We start from the raw sequence: 14,068 nt of genomic DNA, 5'->3' as shown, positions 1-14,068 counted from the left end.
TGGTGATGTGACAGTGACAGAATATTTTGCTATATTTTGAATGATTGCTGAGGTTCATGACATCTGTTCTTTCCAATGAAATGTTATGTGGCTGAGGTTCTCTTCTCCATGCTGCAGTTTTCCCAGTAGAAAATATCACTGACTACAATTTTATTTTCTTTCTTTCAGGCCTTAGGGGAAATACTGTGATTTCTTTAACCATTTATCTGTCCAAATAATCTAATTCTGTGGCCATATTTTACAGACTTACAAAAGAATATTAAAAAATAGGATTTTTTTAAATTTACATTAAGGGTCACTTCCAGTCTGTATAGGCTTTATCTCTTGCAAATCAAAAGGTTCATAGTTCACATCCAGTTAAATTATAAAAATGTTTTTCTACATTAACTCTGTTTTGCTGATTTAAAGTTAAATATTTGCAGCTTCAATGTGTTATGTTTTGCTATTGCAGACTAACATGTTACAGATGATATGCTGATTTCTTTGCCAAACTGTGAGGGGAAAAAAATCTTGTTACAAATCATGTTCTGCTTTCCTTTTAGAATTTAAAAGCACATGAGATAATTTAACTTAATCATTTATTAGTTTGATGACAGTCTAATCATAGTGTCATTCCTCTTACCTTTAATACTTCATGCAATCAGCAGTATTGCCAACCTCAAGAGAACAAAAATCATTAGACCCCCCAAGAAAGCATGAGATCATAAAACATTTTAAAAACAGTATCAAGCCCTGATTCAGTCTGTCTTTTGGCTTTTTAACTTTCCTCTATTATTCTGGCTATGTATGTGTAATAATTTCAGTTTGAACCTTTAATTCAGGCAAACTGCATACCTCTCCCTGGTTCTTCAATATGGAGTGTCCACTTATCTTCTCCTTACCCCTAAGACAGGGGAATTGCCATCCATTTCCTGTTACTGTCTTGACTTCTCCCATCTCCTGTCTTGAGCCCCATCTTCCAGGGCTTCTCCCTTTCCCCCGACCCAGTAGCACTACCTCCCTCATTCCCCCCCCCCCTCCTCCTGCTTTATGGCCCCCTTGGAGCTTCATTTCTACCAGGTAGAGGAGAAATTGTGGGTTCAGAGCTGCTTCTTGTTTTATTGCAAGAGTTCCTCTCTTAGGTGTAAAATCCTGTGACTTGCAGTCTGTTCTAAAGTTGGCAACACTGTACCATTGCTACCCAGAGGGAACTCCTTTAACCCACCACTACAGCCAGGATTGGGGAGCTACCATCCTGTCCCATCCATTTCCTACCCCACCTCCTCAGTCTCCCTCCTGACTCCCACATCCTCAGCCTCTTTCCTTCCTCTCCTCACCCCCATCCTCAGCGTCCCTTTTGCATCTCCTGAATCTGTCCCCTGCTCCCGCTGGGCCATGCTGTCCTTCACTCTCCCCATCCACCTTTCATAGAGTCTCTGCAGTGCCTCATAGTCCATGTCCTATCATGAAGCCATGTGGGCATGTCTTCAATCTCACTAAAAATAGTAGGACATGATAGCCAACTTTAAGAAAAGCAGCTTGACTCCCACATGCACTATGAGGAAATGGTGGCCATCTTGCTGACTTTAGCCCTATTGCCAGTAATAGGAGATAATGGCCTTCTTGAATAATGGAAAATTCATTCTTTTCATCATATTTTCATGAGAGAAGTAAAAAAACCACCCCCTCATCACTAAAGGCATGAATGATAATATCACTAGAGTTGGCAATAATGAATCAGTCATTTTTCAACCATATAAACACTTGGGTCTAGATAATCCCCATCACACACAGCCCTGGGAAAGCATCCCTTGTTGAGAACTCATCAGGTTGCTGGGGAGGAAGGAGAGGGTTTCCACATGCTGTTCCCACATGCTTTTAAACTTTCCTTAATCTTGGTAGGCTCAAGTCACTGTGTCTTAGCTTTTTGGCACACTTCATGGGCATAGACTGTGTCTGTTATACCCTCACAGGTGTGGGATCTTGCAGGGCACTCGGGACAAGTGCTGATCTCTCAGTCTCTCCAGTGGCTTAAGCACACCTTTCCTTAGAGTTCCATCGTTGTGAGCATTTGATTTCTCCGTGGACACATGATGGTTGAAGCACATAATAAACATCTTTGCTAAAAGGATTCTAAAACAATTATTATTTTCTTTAAAGAGCACAAGAGATGTACAGATCCAGAAATAAATACACTATGGACCCTTGCCTCCTTTCATTTCCTCACCACTATTGGGTGGTCTTTGGGATTTGGTCAGAGTCCTGTAGAGTGTCCTGGATCCCTTGTCCTTCACTTGATTTCTCTTCTGAATCATTGGTTGGGTTGTGCACATGTACACACTTGCTTGTTCTTTTGTCTCTCTCTTTCTCTCAGCTTGCAAGAATCAAAGAATCATAGAAAGTCGTCCTTGCATACAGTTCCAATGCCCACTGTCAGGGCAATAATCAATCTTTTAAGGCAATCAGAGCTGCCCACCGGCTCATATGTTGCTCAGTTACTGTCTATCTGGTGGACCAATTTTCCTGGCAAGGCTTTGTATGTGTGTCCTTGCACTGGAATAGAAGATTATCAAGATTTAAATACTTTTTATATGACAAAACTCAAAAAACAACGGAAGATCCTGCAGCATTTTAGAGACTAACAAAAAATGTAGATGGTGTCATGAGCTCTTGTGGGCATAACCCACTTTTCCATCACCCCTTGCTCCATTCATATGAAGAAGTGGGTTGTGCCCACGAGAGCTCATGACAGCCTCTACTTTTTTTGTTAGTCTCTAAGGTGCTGCAAGACCTTTCGTTGTTTTTTGAATTTTTCCATTGAAGACTAACGTGACTTTTTATGGTTAACCCTGTGTCACCACTCCCTAGAAGTCCAGTCCAACTTGGAGGTACAAAGACAGAAGACAGACAAAGCCCAAGTTCAAAATAACATTTGCAGTCTGACACAGATACATATATATAGAAGTCAAAGATATTTATGCTTCTAATTGTCATGTAAATTAATCAATAGAAGTTAGAAACCATTGAAATCAGTAGAGGTTAGGAACCTAAATACCCTGAGAATCTGGGTCACAGTTCATAATCTCAAGAATTCATGAATTGTACATATATCAATTCCCCAAATTATCTCCTCGATACTTGTACAACACATAGACTTCACTGGAGCCACCCTAGACTTCTTAACCACCAGAGCATACCTACGAATGGACAGGTTCATTCCAATGTACAGCCTCATTTCCACAATACAGCAGAGCCTACAGTCTGCAGTACGAGCTTGTCATCAACTGCTAACCACATGACAGCTTGTACATTTGTGAAGATGAAGGATTACTCTTGATCTCATATCCATTTACTCTTTTTAGGCATGTTACTATATCTTCGAGTGCTCTCAAGTCTCTCAACTGCTAGAAAGACCCTCACAAGCAAGTACTGTAGTGTTGTGCTGAGAAAACATGAGAACAGATAACTGCACAGTGACTGTACAAATATCCATGATAGTTATATTCTGAAGTAGGGCTCTGGAGATAGATTGAGACCTTGTGGAATGAGCAATCACTCTAGGGGGGGATGCATTCCAGAAGTTTCATAACAATCTAAGATACACCCTGAGGTCATTTTGATAGTCTGTGAGTAAAAAATGGGCTGTTCTAACATTCTTTTTATGAAAGAGACAAAAAAGGTCTGGGCAGGCCCTGAAGTATTTAATTCTATCAAAGTAAGAGCCCTTCACACATCTCAGAATATGTAGACTAGCCTTCTTTCTTGAAGAGTAACGCTTGGAGTAAAACACTGCCAACTGAATGTACTGACAGATGTGAAATTCTGATGAGACCTTTAGCAGGAAATGAATAGAGGTTAAAGAGTTGCTTTATTACAATAGAAATGTTTGCAAAGAGGGTCAGTTATGAATGCCCCAAGCTCTCTCAACCATAATTTTGGCCCAGAGGGTAAAAACGTAAGAACAACTATACTGGATCAGACCAAAGGTCCATTTAGCTGTAATCCCATCTTCCGACAGTGGCTAATGCCAGATGCCCCAGAGGGAATGAACAGAACAGGTAATCATCAAGTGATCCATCCTCTGTCATCTATTCCCAGACTCTGGCAAACAGAGGCTAAAGACATCTTCTCTGCCCACCTTGGTTAAACATTGTTGATTGATCTGTTCTCCAGGAATTTATCTAGCTCTATGTGCTCATGAGTAATGAGATCTTGAAGGATAAATGATAGAAGGAACTGTTCCCCAGGAGGTTAGACAGAGATTTTCTTAAGGCACTGAGGACTAGGCTAAGGTCCCAGCATAAAAGAGGTGGGGGAAAAAGGTTATACAAAATCTAACCGAACCTGTCAGTGATAGGATGTACAAAAACCTTTGACTTCAGTTGGTAATGAAATATGTTCCTGAGGAGAAAGTTGGGTAGGAGATATAGCTTAATTAGCACATCGGGTTTGGAAACACCTCCACTTTTACCGGTAGTTTTTCCTCATGGTGGGTTTTTCTATTGCTCGGGACTGCAGTCTTAACAGACCTTGAGGTGCTGTGATGAGAGGCTGGGGTGGGGTATAGTGCTTGATTCCTGTGTCAGGACATCTGCTGTCAGAGGAAAGTGAAGAGGCAAAACAGACACAGGAACCACGCTTTCTTCAACCTTGATTGTGCTAGTAGAGTAGTTAATGCTCCTCTTGTTTTACTTTGCTCAAAGCCATGAAGAAAGTAAGCATACTACAGGGTGTGATATCAAGGAATGAGGAGGCTGTCCCCCATCAGATTGAGACTGTAATCCTCCCTCAAGATGAAGCTCTGGCCCTATGTGTTGGATGGCATTATAAAGAGAGCTAATTCTGGGATGTACCAAAACTAAATTGCTGAGTTCCCACTCATGGTCATGGCAAAAGTGTTTGCCTGGAGAGTCTGCCAAGTCATTTTGCTGGCCCATCAGGTAGAATATTTGGGCGTTTATACGCTGAGACATACACCAGTTCCACTGCCTTATTAACTCTGCAGAGAGAGACTACTATCTTCCTCTTCCTTGATTATTTATGTAGCACATCACTCTCTTGCCCAACATTACTTTTACTGAGTGGCCGCTTATGTTGGGTAGGAAGTGATCACAAGTATAACAAACTGCCCTGAGTTAGAGAATGATTATGTGAAGTGATGTCAATTAGGAAGTCCAATAGCCTTGGTTTGTGAAATGCTGGAGATGGTCACCCTAACCCTAAAGGGGAGCATCAGTGTTGATGACCTTGTAGCAGGCTGATTGCAAAACCTCTCTTTTTAAATATGTTGTATAGCCAACTGTCAGCGTGTGGAGTACCTGTGTCATACACGTACACAGAAACACATGCATATGCCTGTAAATAAATTCATATCCTGCTGTTTGGTTTCCTGTATTTTAAATCTCAATATAATATGCATTCAGAAACACATAGATTCCACAAAGGAATTCAGAAATCCACCATAATTTTTTCTTATTTCTTTTTCCTAGAAGTATGTGTTATGTTACATTGCATATCATTGTGTTACTATTACCTTTAATAATGCCATATTCCATGTGTTCTCTGGAATGCATTTCTCTTTTCAGTGTAGTTAGAATGCACACCACAGATTTTCAGTATCCTACTGTCATCCCATGAGACATACACAGCACATCTCCCATGGTTACTAAATAATAGAGGTATATTTATGTAAACAAGTGAGCATTGATGTGTTGCTTTATGAGAACCCTGATGAGGTTCAAATACAGTTCTGCACAGAAAATCTAAGAATGAGACATTTAAGCAGATTGCACCTTCCTCTGATGCTTAATGATTTAAAACAAATTGCAGCAAACCTCCTCCTTTATTGCTGCAAAATGTTTGATTTGTAATTCCTTACTATTGCTTTTTTTTACAGGTGATTATCCTGCTCCTAGGGCTGTTCTAACGGGTCATGACCATGAAGTTGTCTGTGTATCTGTCTGTGCAGAGCTGGGACTTGTTATCAGCGGTGCTAAAGGTCAGAAGTCATTTTACATTTGAAGTTTCAAAAATTCAAAGTCTCCTTCAGTGACTGTTTGTCAGTGTTCCTTTGAGCCAAGTTTAATTTAATTATCCTAAGTCTCCTCTACCAAAACATACTTTAATAGTTTCAGCAGCTGCTAACGCTGAACATTACATTTTCTATTGATACATATGACTGTCAGACACAAACACACTTGGTATATCAGAAAACATTACCTTCTATCTATTCCAGTGCACAGACTTTGGTGGAAACTCAGATAATAACACTGTACACACTCGTAGCCTGATACAAACCAGCAGGTAGAAATATAGGAAAGTGGGAAGAGCCAGCTAGGAAAGCCCCTGCCACCAAGTTAGCTGAGATATTTCAAATAAAAATTAGGCATATTTAGGTTATCCCCATTCTCCTGGGCAAGAGATTGTTGGATTGTGCTTGGACCCATGAATAGATACAAACATGTACAATGTTGGGTTTTTAGTGAGCAGTTCTCCAAAGAAGCAGAAGCCTGGACATAGATATGCCATCTTCCATTAGAAAGTGTTGAGCCTTACGTTGAATTATTATTTGTTTCCCTATTTCTCCAATTATTTCTCTGTAGAATTTAGAGTACCCATCAATTATTAATAAAAGTACTCAAAATAACCCTTTCCTACTCACCTCTGTTACTTTATGTCTTCTCCCTTACTTCCCTTCTTCTCTTCTTCTTCTCTCCACATGATTCTATTCACTCTTCACGGGTCCCCATGCCCCATTTTTTTCTATCCCAGCTCCTTCTCCTGGATTATTCATATACCTTCTCCCCCAAATCCAAACCTCTTCCTCATCTCCTCAAGATGATGTCTATTTCGTCTGTGTCTCCTCATAGGAATTTATCTTTCCGCTAATTCCTTTGAAGGGTTGTTGCTTCTGAGGATAAAAAGGCCAGGTTGATTAATCTTTGTGCCCCATACATTCACAGTCAAGCTTGTTGGACTGATGAATTTTATGACAACTTTGAGCTCACCGTTTATTTTCATAGCTGACTTTGAAACCCTAAATACAGGAAATACTATTGGGTCATTAATTCCAATAATGGCATATAAGAAGGCTTCTGATATTAATTCTTAGCCCATAAGCCAGTTTCATAATATTTTATTGCAATAGGACTGTATCCTTTTGAATTGTATTGTTGCAAACTATTTTCCATTATAATGGTTAGGGTAGACCAATGGTCCCCAATGCAGTGCCTGCGGGAGCCATGGCGCCCGCCTGGGCATTTATGTGCACCCGCCGAATGATCTGGGCCAGCCCCGCCCCCAGCGCACAGTGCATGGGTGGCCCTGCCCCGGGCACGCGGCGCATGCTCAGCCCCGCCTCCAGATGCATGGTGTGTGAGCAGCCCTGCCCCCAAACATGTGCCACGTGAGCAGCCCTGCCTCAGATGTGCACCATGTGAGCGGCCCTGGCCCCGGGTGCCTGGCAGCCCCAAAAGGTTGGGGACCACTGGGGTGGACTATCCTCAGCTTCATTAGATGCTAGTTGAAATGTAAGGTGTTAGTAATGCAGATCTTTTTAGAGGCATTGTGCTAGATAACTCAAGACTTGCATATCAAATAAAGAGTACATCCCTGATTCATTAAAAGGAATTGGGACCTACACTGTTAGTCCCAGAAACGCACCATCAAATTCTGCTCTCCTAAGCTGTCCTGCCAATGCTTTTTCCTTAGTTATGCCAGCCCCTATGGTACATAGATTCAAGTTCTCTGGTCTGTGTTTTCTCACTGATTCCTCTTCTCAAGCTTCCCCTGCAGTTTCCCTCCTTTTCAATTTCTCTACTTCTGTTTTTACCACAACACTGCATGGACTCAGCTCTCTTGGGAAACCTCACATGTCCCTGACTGCACCTTTCCTGTCATTCCCTTACACATTATGCTTTTTCTAGTACTTCATTTCACTGTGGTAACAGACATACAACTCCAGATAATAATGCACGAGGACATGACTAGGCAAGGAGGCAGAGTTTCTATGCATTAAATTGAGAATATTTCCCTAAGCCTACTTATGTTCTTGTTCAAACATAAACATGAGTGGTGTGTCTGCATGTTTTTAGGCCAGCATCCAAAATAAGATGATTTCCTTTATTTATCTTCTCCAGTCCGTGATGGTTCATGTGGGCTGAGAATACAGCTAGTTTGTCAGTCTACTTCTCTTTTGAGTTAATTAGTTTTTAATTGTTCTAAAACTGGGTCTATCTGTGTCTCACAATTTTCCTGCATTTCATTTACTGTTTTCAAAGTTGACAAATGGCAGTTTTAAATGATTATTTTTTTCTATGGAGGCAATGTCCAATGGCCTTAGAAATGATTCAACTTTAATTTTATTAGACTCTATATGGAAAACATAGTCCTTTTCCCAAATAATTTATAAACTGTATCCCAGATTCTGCAACAGCATCTAACTGGGCAGACCTGTGGGCCCATGTGTTGAAGTTGGCTGAAGTTAGGGGCTCTAAGCAGGTGCCTGAATCCAGTTGCTGGATCTGGGCCCACGCTCTATAAGAGAAAGATTGTGCTGCTTGTTACACTTGTGACAGACAGGACTATTGCTCTTAGCACAGAACCTTTTTCTAGATTCCCAAAGAAATTTCCACCACTCAGACGTGGTAAAAAATTACTTAAATGGTTATTGATGAGCCCAGCACTTGAAAAGTATGTTGTTCCTTTTATACTTTTGCCACAAATGTTGACTTTTTAATTTCATGTGTTATAACACTCATTCAGTATTAAAAACTGAGTATGTTATACATCCATGGGGGGAGAAGACCTGCAGGAACTGGCAGTGACTGCAAGAGAAACATGTGGTGACATGGCTCCCTTGTCCCCAGAGAGCTTTCTGTACCTTATACTGATAGGGGCCCCATCTGTTTGGCTGTCTGATGGGGGGCGGAGGAGTGGGATGAATTCACATTAACAAGGGGGGGAGATGCAGCTTGACAGACTCCTGAACAGTTGGGGGGAAGAGGATGGGATGACTTTGCAAAGATTAATTTTTAGAAAGGGGATAAAAAATACTCACAAATGAAAGCAATTAATGGTCAGAGTAAATAAAAAATATTCTGCTTTTATGCTGTACCCTTTTCCTTCATTTGCCATCTGCTTTGTTGTTGTCGCAGTAGTTTCAGACTGTAAGCTCTTTAGGTAAGGGACTATGTCTTCCAGTGTTTGTATAGTAGTGCTGTAACATATACTGCATGTATGCATACTATATATAGTTTGCAACATGAACATCTGTATACTATATTTTATTGTTTTCAATGTACAGAAGGTCCTTGTCTGGTACACACAATTACTGGAGATTTGCTGAGAGCACTGGAAGGGACTGAAAACTGCTTGTACCCACGCTTAATTTCAGTATCTAGTGAAGGCCACTGCATCATCTACTATGAGCGAGGACGATTCAGCAATTTCAGCATTAATGGCAAACTCTTAGCTCAAATGGAGATCAATGACTCAACCAGGGTAAATCAAAATGCAAACAACCCTTTGACACTGCACTCCCTTTTAAAACAAATGGAATGTATTTGTAACGTTATTCAGAGAAAATAACATGCAAAATTGCTGTTCTCAGAAGATGTCATGTTCAAATAGAAATCCTCTTATGTCCACCTCAAATTAGATGTGAACCTGGCCCACCATGGGGTGGGGGAGATCAAAGGAGGCGGTTGCCCTGAGGCCCAACAATTCAAAAGGGCTCAGGGTTCCCCTTTGTTGCCACCACTACTGCTTTGGGCGGTACTGTGGGTTGGCTGCCCCCTGCCCTGTCCCTTCTGCCTGAGGCCCTGCCCCTTCTGGACAAAATAGATAAGGACAAATAGCTTGTGATACCAGAGGATTCCTAGAATTTAAGTTTAGACTTAAATTTCAGTGGGGAGTATGTCTTTAAAATGAAATTGTTTGAAACTAATTCCTCCTTCACTGATTGGCCAAGGTATGACTTCAGGCCCTGTTCTCCCCCTAGCACTAGAAGCAGTGTAAGGAGTTTTCTCCTCTGCCTTAGGTGTTGGTGATGGCTTCAGAGACTATAGGGCAGACACAAGTTTTTCATGCTGAACTCACGTTTTGGCACGTAAAAGCTTTGCAAGTCACAGGTGAAATTTATTTATGTATCATTTTAAAGCACACACGTAATTTGTTGAAGATTTGGGGCCCTTAAACTCTTTATTTTTAAGTATTTATCTTCACTTTTAACTGTAGGAAGCAACATGAAAGATCAGTCCACAGGGGAAAGCTATTTGTGGAACTCTGTTAGCTTTCCCCAGTACTAACTGAGGCTACTGCTTTTGTTTGTCCCTTTTGAAGGCCATCCTCCTGAGCAGTGACGGGCAGAATCTGGTGACTGGGGGGGACAATGGAGTTGTGGAAGTGTGGCAGGCTTGTGATTTTAAACAGCTCTATATTTACCCTGGTTGTGATGCTGGCATTAGAGCAATGGACCTGTCTCATGATCAGAGGTAAGTTGCAGCATGAGCATTAAAATGATCCCAGTAAATGTTAAAGAGAACTATTAATACTGTTCCCTTGCTGTTAGAGTGTTGAAGCAGTGATATATATTTAATTTAAAATAAATGATACAAATATGCTCTCAGTTATTTCTTATTGATCTAGCTGACTAGGCATTTTAGGCTCTGATCCTGTAGGTGCTTATACATGTGCATTAACTTTAAGCAGACATGCAGTCTCATGCACCTGTTCCTCCCTTATTGTAAATAAGGACAGTTACTCTGACTTCATCTGAAATGCACTGATTTATGGAAGTCAAGGATCTGGATTGATTGCCTATGCATGCGTGTTTACAGGATCAGGGCCTGAGTGAGGATCAGGGCCAGTCCAAGAATATGTGAGCCCGGTCTCTGAATCTCCTATTTTAGTGTGATTAAAATGTAAAGCCCTAATGATGTATTTATGATGGCATGTGAGTGAGCTTAGTGTTTTCATCATTTGTCAGTATGGTGTTTGTCAGCAAAACTCACACTTATGAAACACGAAAAGTCCCATTTTAAAACCATTTCAGCATATTTTTCTTATTGTTTTTAGAGTTTGTAAACTGTGTACCACTGTTTGATACAGCACCAAAAATAACCATACATCAAATGCCTACTCAGTTTGTTTGTATATCGTTTGGTGTTCTGAAATAAGATTTCTGTCTCAGGATATGTCAACACAGGTACTTTCATCACTAAAACTTTTGTTGCTCAGGAGTGTGAATCTAACCCCCAAATGACAAAAGTTCTAGCAACAAAAAGTACTGGTGTGCTCCCTCTCCTGAAGCTACTCTCCCGATGATAAAGTGCAGCCACAAAGCAGACCTTACAACAGCACAGCATTGTGAGGTGTCCTGTGTAGGCATAGCCTCAGATTTAGTCAAATCCAAACAAACTTACAGAATGAGACTTATTTACTCTTAGAATTCTGCCATTTTATATTGCAGTACTGTAAAGTGTTCTAAACCTCTCTTTTACAATTAACAAATATAGATTTGTTTACTAGATTAATTTCTCTAACTTCTGGTTCTAATACTGGGTTCTGATACCCCATTTCAGCAATGAACATAAGCTCATGCTTACTTTCATTACATGATTATTCTCAGTTAAGTGGGAACTGAGAGAATGCATTTTGTAGTGTTTAGTATCATTTGGTTAACATCCAAGATCCAATTGTAGGATGCATGTAAGAAGAACTCAGGCTCACAATTGAAACTAGAAATTCATTGTCATTATTTCTTCTAAAGAAAGAAACTAGGAGCATATTCAGTATGAAATTGTTTAAATACACCTAATTAGTGCAATGTTTATATATGACTCTCAAAGAGAAACCCCTGTGCTGTTACTATCTTTAATATTAAGCATAAGCTGAAGTTTTAGAAAGTTAAAGGATGACTAATGGTAAAAAAATGTAACAAATCCAGCACCTACAGTCCATCTTTTTACCTTTTTCAGAACTCTGATTACTGGCATGGCTTCTGGTAGCATTGTAGCTTTTAATATAGATTTTAATCGGTGGCATTATGAGCATCAGAACAGATACTGAAGCTGAATGAAGAACTGAAAGCCAAGATAAAGCTGAGAGCACAAGTGCTACAATGAAAGGCATAATATCTGGTGGAAAAACATGTCTGCATTGACCTCCGTTGTACATTCCATTACACCCAGCAATAGCTGTACATTGTAGTCAGCAACCATTTTATTTTGTGTGTTTTTTTCACAACTGAACACCAGCTGCTGAGAAGCAAGCTCGTATCATGTAAATTATATGAATTAGGAGATGTTTTGGTAATTATTTCATATATCTTTGTTTATTGAGAAAAGATAGTAGGATGCGCCACAAGAGACTTTTGAAAACTCTGAGGAACCTTGTGTCCAGTTGTTACGATGTTTAGTCTGTGAAACTAACATGCATCCCATTTCCAGTCTCTTTTCAAGCTGAGAAAAAATATGTTTGATACTTTGTACATCAGATGCACATCTTAACTTTGAAGGGATACTTTTGTAAAAGTAAAACCTTGTATAAAGAACAAAAATGTTTCTTAATTTTATTGTGGAGTTACAACTTGCATGTACTTTAAACCTGATGTCTTGATGGAACAGGGGTATTCACACAATTAAACTGGAGATCTGTCTAAGGGTACAGCTTGTGTTAAAGGATTGAATTTGGGTGCAATAGGTAATTTTGACATTTTCACCAAAATACGTTTTTCACTTTTTAAATCTAAACTCATTCTCTTCCAAGTGGAGTTCATGAAGCATTTGGATAAGAAGCCATCATTTGCCATACTTATACAATTAAAGTTAAATTCTTTACTTTTAAACTTATGGACAAGTCAGAAAGAGAGGGTAGTGGAAAGGTTCTGATTTTCATTATATCCTCAAGAGTCTTGTAATGCCCTATAGTGCTTAATGACTCCCAACACAGCAAAAGTGCTATACTTCTGGATTCACCACATTTGGCATATGGTCCACTGAGGTAACAGAGGAGCCTCAGTTACATTTTTCTCTTATTTTTCCTCTGCATAGCTTGATTTGTTTAACAACCTTAGCTTTAGTGCAAAGATAAGTTATTATTTTATATTCTTTTAGCTTCTTCTGAAAATCTCACAGGAAGTCACATTCTCAGCCTAAGGCACTTCACATTTTACAATACTGTAATGATGACTATCAGAATAATTTTTCACACATTGTACTGATCAAATTATACACCCAGGGGTATATACACTTTACTTCATGTTTCTTCTTTGTATATTTGGTGACTGTATTGTCATAGATGTACATATTGTGTCGGTAGGGCTATGAGGCATGTAACAGGAATGTAATTTTCTCAGAATTTACACTCACTTGCAGTCATTTATTTAAAATGATAATGGATTCTTTGTATTGGCACTTTGCACCAGAAACATATCATTATTTATTGATGTGATTACTTATTTGTTCTCCACCTTGTATTAGTAAGTTTTAGCACTGAATTCCTTCTTCATTGTTGTTTGTATTTATAAGATTCTGGAATCATGGGGAATCAACGTAATGATTAAGTTATTCATCACCAGTCTGTAAGCAATATCTTGAGTTTGTAGCTTAGAATTGGGAGAATACTGAACATCTGGAAGACAAGTTCATTTCATCTTGAGATCATGGTGAAATATTTTGGATATATAAATTCCTTAAGCTATTGTAACCATGTTTTATTGCAAAGATGTAAAATATGCCAGATGTGTGTGAGTTGGAAATCCAAAAAAGAAAAATAAAATATGCAAAGAATTCAGTGATTGTTTGTTTTTTTATTTAATTGAATTTTCACCAAAAATATCCACATATTCATGGGAATAAATAATAGTTTTAAGAAATGTTCTATAATATAACCAATGTGTATAAAAGTGGTTCTCTTAGAGGTTGTGGTCTCATTCTCTGACGTGTTTGTCAGAATTATAGATACACAGTTTGATTTGTAATCCTTTAGATTACCAATGCATAAAGAGAAAATATTAAAATCTTTCTGAACAGCAAAAGGGAAAAATAGAAGTGTTTGAAGAAAGTAAACGTCTGATTAAAAATCTCCT

General features: G+C 39.4%; 1 protein-coding gene across 16 annotated transcripts in view; it reads left to right on the top strand.

The window, feature by feature from the left end:
- NBEA (neurobeachin) overlaps positions 1-13,773 on the top strand; it is a 748,862-nt gene extending 735,089 nt beyond the window's left edge. For all 16 annotated transcript variants that reach the window (XM_075919178.2, XM_075919174.2, XM_075919172.2 and 13 more), the window contains 4 exons: positions 5,876-5,977; positions 9,284-9,480; positions 10,321-10,472; positions 11,958-13,773. In XM_075919178.2, coding sequence (XP_075775293.2) covers positions 5,876-5,977; positions 9,284-9,480; positions 10,321-10,472; positions 11,958-12,048 — 542 coding nt within the window. In that variant the 3' untranslated portion in view covers positions 12,049-13,773. The remainder of the gene's footprint in view (positions 1-5,875; positions 5,978-9,283; positions 9,481-10,320; positions 10,473-11,957) is intronic.
- The last annotated feature ends 295 nt before the right edge of the window (positions 13,774-14,068 follow it).

This window comes from Pelodiscus sinensis, chromosome 1, assembly GCF_052426305.1.
Source record: "Pelodiscus sinensis isolate ZL-2025 chromosome 1, ASM5242630v1, whole genome shotgun sequence".
Taxonomy (NCBI): domain Eukaryota; kingdom Metazoa; phylum Chordata; order Testudines; family Trionychidae; genus Pelodiscus; species Pelodiscus sinensis.
Note: the sequence above shows the minus strand (reverse complement) of the source record. Positions and strands in the feature narration are given on the sequence as shown.